The 7737-nt window shown below is 46.9% G+C and overlaps 1 protein-coding gene across 1 annotated transcript in view; it reads right to left on the minus strand.

Annotated features, from left to right (window-relative positions):
* The window catches only part of SLC5A2 (solute carrier family 5 member 2), a 15449-nt gene extending 8313 nt beyond the window's left edge, over window positions 1-7136 (minus strand). Inside the window, exons 1-6 of the mRNA XM_083409690.1 lie at window positions 6967-7136; window positions 4383-4454; window positions 3563-3667; window positions 2889-2948; window positions 1791-1895; window positions 1430-1535 (exon numbers count right to left, since the gene is read on the minus strand). Coding sequence (XP_083265816.1) covers window positions 1430-1535; window positions 1791-1895; window positions 2889-2948; window positions 3563-3667; window positions 4383-4454; window positions 6967-7077 — 559 coding nt within the window. The 5' untranslated portion in view covers window positions 7078-7136. The remainder of the gene's footprint in view (window positions 1-1429; window positions 1536-1790; window positions 1896-2888; window positions 2949-3562; window positions 3668-4382; window positions 4455-6966) is intronic.
* Between the last annotated feature and the right edge of the window lie 601 nt (window positions 7137-7737).

Below are 7737 nucleotides of genomic sequence, written 5' to 3' on the forward strand. Positions count from 1 at the left end.
AGCCCAGGAAGCAGTTTTTGGAGCCAAATAGAGCTTAGTTCTTCTTGTTGTTGTTGTTTAGTTGTTTAGTCGTGTCCGACTCTTCGTGACCCCATGGACCAGAGCACGCTAGGCACTCCTGTCTTCCACTGCCTCCCGCAGTTTTTAGTTCTTCTACCTGGGGCAAATAGAAGCTGGGGGTGGGAAACTGGAGTTTTCTCAGAAAAGGCTGCGCTTGAAGATCTGAGGGCAGAAAATGTGCATAATGTTCCCAGGGGTAAGATTGCCTACGCGCCAGGATGGAGTGAAGGGGAGATAATGCAGTGAGAAGAGGCTCCCTCCTTTGTGATTCAAACACACAAAGAGTGCAAAGTCCATTTCTAAGCAGGGGGTGGGTTGTCCCTTAGCCTATGTTTTGTTGGGAAATCGTATGCAATTAACTTGGTTAATGCAAGGAGTAACAGCCATGCTTGGCACAGCATTTCTTCTCTGTCACACACACACACACACACACACACACACACACGACAGAGAGAGAGAGAGAGAGAGAGAGAGAGAGAGAGAGAGAGAGAGCTTGCCTCTCAATCTCTCTCACTCTCATATTGTCTGTCACTCACTGTAATACATACACACTCTTCTCCTCTCACATACATACACACACTGCTTCCCTTTTCTCCCTCTCCCATTCTCTCTCTCTTCCACATATGCGCACAGACCTGCCCATCTACCTCTCTGAGGTTTTCATCTTAGGAACTAGAAATGACTGCCTGTCCTTCCGTTAGGCCAGCTGTTTCACAAAATGGCAGCAAATATTTTGTTATCTAATTCATTCTTATTTTCTCTTTGCTGCCTGGGATGGGGAGAGGCACATGCAAGCAAGGAAGCAAGGAAGCAAGCAAGCAAGCAAACAAACAAACCCTTGACTAGCCCTGGGTGCTATTAGTACCATGGGCTTTGAAGATGTTCAAACTCAGGACAAAAAGGAAAAACGTGCTAAGAGGAAGGCATGCTTAGTAAATCCACACCGTGATCAACTCCTGCCCAGAAACCAATGTCCCCACTGTGGAAGGATGTGTGGATCCAGAATTGGCCTTCACAGTCACGGACTCACTGTTAAAACTGTGTTCATGGAAGACAATCTTACTTGGCTACAAGTGATTGTAGAAGAAGAAGAAGAAGAAGAAGAAGAAGAAGAAGAAGAAGAAGAAGAAAGCTATTAGTATAATATAGCTTGACTCTGGGAATGAGGTGTCATTTGCCCCTGTACCTGTCAAGCACGTTGACTTGCAGCAGTTAACAGGTTGACGGTCTGAAAAGCTGGTTTCTGCTGTGGTTAAAGGGGCATGAACAGGTCAGGCTGCCTCTCTCTCATGGCCGGTTGGCAACCCGGTTCTCTATTGTATTCCCTGCCACCAGCCTGTTCCGATAACCACTTCAACGTTCCAGTTACCTGTCACTGTGTAAATGGTGGTTATGATCAGGAGGGCTATGACGGCCACATAAATATTCCAGCCCAAAGCTTGCTGGATGAAGACGGCTCCAGAGAACATGTCCACCTGCCAGGTGAGAAGGAGAAAGCCCAAGTCCATAGGTCATGGCTAATGGTCCCCAAAGAAATCAGAATGGGAAAGGGGTTCTTCCCTCTCCAAGAGGAGGCTGGGTGAGGGGACAGGCTTTGCCTGGCAGCTTTTGTCGCACCATTAATGTGGCCTTCTCTCCTCAGGTGGAAGTGGACCAGCCAAACCCTTGTTGGAAATCCTGCACCCACTTGCCCACCCTCTCAGTTCTTCATGCCCAGAGAAATGACCTACTGAGATCTTGGTGAAGATATACATGAAAAGGGAGAGGACGGAGAGGTAGAGTCGGATACGTCGGCCTCCAAAGCGCTTCTTCAGGTACTGTGGCATCGTGATGACCTGCAGGGAGAGGAAGCAGCAGGGGAGAGGTCACTGCTGTCTTTTATAGTGTTAAAGCAAGAGCCACATAATGTTCACTCTGCACTAGCAAGGAGTTAATCTTTCAGAGGGGCAACACCTAACCTCTGCAACTCCCTGCCCATTGACATAAGACAGGCAACTTTGTACTACTGTTTTAGATACCTGCTAAAAATGCTATTCTTCTTTGGCAAGCCTTTCTAGACATGTAATTTGTGTGTGTGGTTGTTGACTTTTTTAAAAGCTTACATTATGATGATAAATTTGAGGTCAACTTGTTGTTAACATTTGATTTTTAAAATTGCACATTTAAAATGAATACTCTGCTTAAATCTGAAGCTTATTGATGTAGTAGAGGTGCGGGGAACCTTCAGCCCTCCAGATTGTTGCTGAACTACAACTCCCATGATCCCTGGCCAATAGTCACGCTTGCCGGGCTGAATAGCTTGTAGTTCAGCAACATCTGGAAGGTCCCAGGTTCCCCACACCTGGTCTAATAAATAGGTTTTAATGGCACACAGCTGTATATAGAAAAAGGGGAGCTTCTGGTTCCAAGGGTTAGCTTCTTAGCATGCTCCCTGAGATGAATCTAATATTTTGGCTCTGCTCTTCCATTCCCAACCTACTAACCCCACAGGCATCCTGGTTTTCCATCCTCTTTTCTCTTGCCACCCAGACCCACAGCATCTTCCTCTTCTCATGCCCTCAGTTTTCACACACCAGTCGTTGTTCGACATAGCCAAGGAGCTAAGACTGCTGGATTTAGACATGGGAGACCTGAGTTCAAACTTCTGCGCAGCCATGATGCTAGCTGGGTGACTGCAGATCAGTCCCCATCGCTCAGCCCAACCCACCTCCTCACCCAGTACAGTTGTGAGGGTAAAATTGGAGTCAGGGAGAACTATGGGGCTACCCTGGGTTCCTTGAAGAGATTTCAAATTTCACAAAGAAGCAAGCAACGTGTGTTCTTATTACCCCAGCTGTGAGGTAGACCGGGACGAAGAGCCATCCTAGGAGGAGGACAAGGAAGAGAGCCTGGGAGGAAAGAGGGAGGTGGGTTAGTGTGGTTCAAGTTCTCACTTAAAGAATAATAATCTTGTTTTTTGGTAGGGCTTCTATGTCATTAACGTGTACGTAAGGGGCAGAAATGTAATGGGTGAAGTTTCCTCTATCGCAGCCTTTTCACGTTGGGAAAATCAACACCAGTTGAATGTCAATAGGAAAAGACAGATAGGGCCCTCAAGACCTCTCTGCCTGGCCCTCAGAACTCTTCCCAGGCCAAACCACTCACTGGCCCCTGCTTCACACCCTCCTTGAGTGCTTGTGCCTGGCTGGAATGTCCCCTTGCACTCTGATCTTGCCTCCTTGACGGCCTGGGTGAAGGATGGAGTATGCGTATGCGTAGAAACTAGCCTACTGTACAAAGGTAGAATTTGCATGTGTTGCCCCTCCCACTTTCCACTATGGCCCACCCACAGATGGCAGATGGCCCTCAGAAAGCTGCCCAGGTGACAGCAGGCCCCGATCCAAGTGTGTATGTGATCAGTCCCGCTTTCAGTTTCCGTTCGCCGAATGAAAGCATCTTGCCTCCCCACCCACACGCTGCGTTTCCCAAGAAAGAAAGATGGAGCCTGCAGCTCATTGCTTACATTCCACTCGAATCCTGCCACGGCCAGGCCGGTCGCTGCCCCAGTGCCTGCCAAGCCCACAAAATGACCGCTGCCAATGTTGCTGGCAAAGAGAGAGGCGCCGATCTGTGGGCACACCAACCGCCAAAGAAGGGATTGGGCAGCTTCTTAACATTCCCCACGCACACCACCAACAAAACACCAAAGCCCATCCACCATCTTGACCTTGGTGCTTCTTCCCTCCTGTCTCCAATTTCATGCAATGTCCTGAATATTTTAATTCTCTCCCTGCCATGCCTGTTCATCATCTTAATTTATTTCTCACTTTCTTTTTGCTTCTCCCTATTTTTCCTCTTCGCTCCTGAACTTCCCTGTCTTCTGATCTATCTTCCCACCCTCCCATTCTCATAATCTTATTTCATTCCTATCCATCCCTCTCCCCAACCTGAAGTATTTGGGGCAGGAGTTTCGAGCCTCAGGACTGGGGGTCAAATACAGCTCTCCGGCCCTTGGGGCTCTCCCTGGGGCCACACCCCTAAGCAGCCTTGCTTCACGCCTTCATTGGGATGTGTCCTTGAATTCTAGTAATGCCTTTTGCTTCCCTGAATGGTGGGGAGGGAGGGGTGTGTGACTCTGTCTGGAAACTAGCCTACTGTACAAAGGTAAACATCCATGGCTTGGCCCATTTTTGCACTTGACCTGCGGCCCCCAGAAAGTTGCCTTAAAGGGGAATGTGGCCCTCAGTCTGAAAAAGTTCCCATTCTCTGATTTGGGGCCTCTTGTTCCCAAGCCCCAGGGCTCCCATCTTTTCCTTTGTTCCTGTCCATTTTCTGTTACTCACCGGCCACCACACCATGTTCCTACCAGCCAAGAAATATCCCCTGACGGTACCCCTGTTGGTCCGGCACATCGACTGTGAGCCAAGAGAGAGAGGAAAGGTGGTGTGAGTAGACATTGTGGAAGGGCTCAGCCATTTTGGGGTGTGTGTTTAATATGGGTCATATTTCTTGCCCTGGCTGCATCAAAAGGAGACAAGCACAGAGGGAACAGAGCCCATCCTCTAGGGAACAGATTGTTCAATTGCTAATCTGTTCAATTTTACACCTCATTACCAGCTTGCTAGTACATTCCTGACCGATGTAGCTTTTTGCAATCATTAACCCATTTGGAACGACCAGGCCTAGGATCAAAGAGAAGAGACAAGGATGGGGAGGAAAGCAGAAAATATGCCTAGCGTGACAGGCCTCCCTGCTTGAATGTGGGGCAGAGGAACCCTGTAGCAGTGGAGAACAGCAAAGGAAAGTCTTGAGGCAGTGTTTGGGTTCTAGGTTCCTCAACTGCATTTGCAGGGCCGGGCCATACATGAGGCAGACTGAAGTAGCCGCCTCAGGCGGCATAATGGAACAGGCTGCCCCCAGTTAAATTTAACACATCTTTTTTTATAACTTAGTTAATAACATCCAAGTAACTTGCAGTTTAGGTATACACAGATTAGTTTAAATCTTTGTATTTATCTGCAGTGCCTTGGGAGAAGTTTGATATATTAATCAGGCTTTAAAAGTTCTAGTTGCATCTTTGAGAGGTGTCAATATAGGCTCACAGTGGCCTTTCATGGGTTTGAGACTTGGTCCCATTCCATGTGTTGACACATCGACCTGTCAATCAGGGGTGACAATCAGGTTTCAACAGCAAATGAGCCTTGCAAAATTGGCGAATGACCACCGATGCTCCTGCGAATGATCTCAGGATTGAGCTGGGAAAGAAAGGTTTAGGTAGTTTCTGAGCTACCCTGGACCGAAGTTGTTTTGTAAATTAATACAAGAATCTTGTTTCCAGCTCGAAAGCAGATGGGCAGCCAGTGCAGCTGCTTTAACAAAACTTAAAAGGGTGTGGTGTGTTTCTGAAAACATCTGCTCCAACCTTCAGGCAAATTTATCAGTTGGTGTCTTCTGCCCAATTGGGACTGGAAGGGTGGAAGGCAGGGAGGACCACAGGAGGTGGACTGAGAGCCAGTGATAGGTGGAGTCTAGTTTTGCTCCCCAACCTCCTCCCTGAAGGCATCTAGAAGTGAAACACTAAGATCAAGGAGGAGGAAGGTGACGGGCAGTGCGCCCCCAGCCTGGTTACAAGTAAGAAGGTGGTCTGGCGGGGGCTGGCTGAAAGCCAACCAAAGTTGGAGGAGTAGCCCTAATGGACCAGCACCCCCACAAATTTATTCTGTGTTTTTCATGCTTATCGTTATTATTAATGACATTTTGCCACTGAGTAATCCTTTGAGTGAACCATTAGAGTGCATTTGAGTCTAACACTTCAGCTGCCTTTCATTCTCCTTTCTGTAAATTTGTTTTATTTATGCTATTTATACAGGACACTTAATCTCCAGGATTTCTAAGCAGTCTACATAAAAAATTCTAAAAAGGATACGATGGATAAAACCAATTAGAATCAATCCCCATCCCACCAACACACAGTGGCTAAAATAAATGAAAAATTATTAGCAAAACAGGTGAACTTAAAATGCCTGTTGGAACGGAAAAGTCTTTGTCAAGCGCTTGACAATCAATGGGGGTGGGCTGGGGGGGTGGTTCTGTCTAATTTCAGCTGGGGGGCGGGGCTTTCCATACGATTTGATTCACAATATTGAATGTGTGGCTTCTGGTGGATACAAGCTGTGTATCGGAGGCATTGGGGGCCACTAACAGAGACTCCCCCAAATATCTCAGTGGTCAGACCAGGGATATATGGAATCAGGCCGTCCTTAAGAGACCCTGGACCCAAGTTGCCTTGTAAATTAATAGATGAACCTGAAATACTCTGAGAGAAGACATGGAAGACTCAAATGGAGAGGTGATGGTGGGTGGATGAGTTGTGTTTGGGCTAGAATAATAGAATCTTAGAATTGTAGATTTGGAAGGGAGTCCATCTAGTCCGACCCCTTACAATGCAGGAATCTCTTGAGCTATGCAAGGAAATGAGCTAAGTAACAGAAAAATAGGTGATGGTATACTGTTTGGGCCTGGCTTGGCTCTGACCGCTCCATGTTTTACCCTCAAATGCTGGTTCCAATTCCTTCCCCACAGCAAGGTAGTGCCCTTGTTTTCTAAGTGAGCAACTGAATCCTTTCTTTCCTAGGTCACTATTTATCAAGCATTCATTGGGATCTGTCTGCAGGGAGATTAGATGATGTTGTGTATCAAACATATCCATTTCCTGGTGCATTTTCCCATGACTTATTGCAAAAGGCCTGGTTTCAGGGGAGGAGAAACAAGTCTGTTACACAGGAGCTCCCAATCAACTAATTGCACAACCCGAATTTTCCAGGATGGGATAGAATCCCACCTGAAAATAAAGGCAGTCTGCAAGAAACCCCTAGATGAGGGAAGCGTGTTTACGTGAGAGGAGCACCCCCCTCCCTACATACATACCCACAGACCCACTCCAATGACCGCAAGGAAGTAGAAGCAGATGACGGAAATGTCCGCTGGATTGTTAATGGCCGCCCTCTCTGGTGCGAGGACTGGAGATTCCTCCTCCATGGTGCCTCAAGCTCTGACTCTCCCGCAGTCAAGTAGGCAAAGTCAAGGATCTCTCTGGGGCAGCTCCTCTAGGAGTGGTGGTTAATAAAAAACTCAGTCATGGGTTGGATGTGCGATTAACTTGGACTCTACGTGGTGGATGGGAAGCAGGGCGATGTGGGGAGAGGGCAACTTCCAGTAATCCTGGCTCAAGTTGTTAGCTTTTCTTTTACGGACATAAAGTTGTGTGTCTCCACAGACAGCAACTGACAGATCATTTCAGATTCCTGGATCTCCCTTCTTGGATAAGCTTCACCTGTTGGCAGTAGGGATGTCAAGGGGTGGCAATTTCCATTCTTCCCTGTGTTCATCACAATCAGCGCCGCTATAAGTTTGGCTCCTGCTAAAACCTATTTTGTTTTTACAAATGATTTTTATTGGTTTTACATATAATCACATTACATAACATTGTACCCTCTTATTTTATCTCTTTGGCTCAACTGAGCCTAACAACTTCCCTCCCTGGTTTACAAAATTAAACTTTACATCTTTACATTTCGCTTTGTTTCTTATCCTTGTTATGTCATTACCTAAAATAATATATTACTCAACCTTAATAGGTAGAATTTTGGAATGCTTGGTCTCGCTGGTTCTGGATTCTTCCTGTCAGTTTCGCCAGTT

This window comes from Podarcis tiliguerta (assembly GCF_965153285.1).
Source record: "Podarcis tiliguerta genome assembly, chromosome: 13".
In the NCBI taxonomy this organism is placed as follows: Eukaryota; Metazoa; Chordata; class Lepidosauria; order Squamata; family Lacertidae; genus Podarcis; species Podarcis tiliguerta.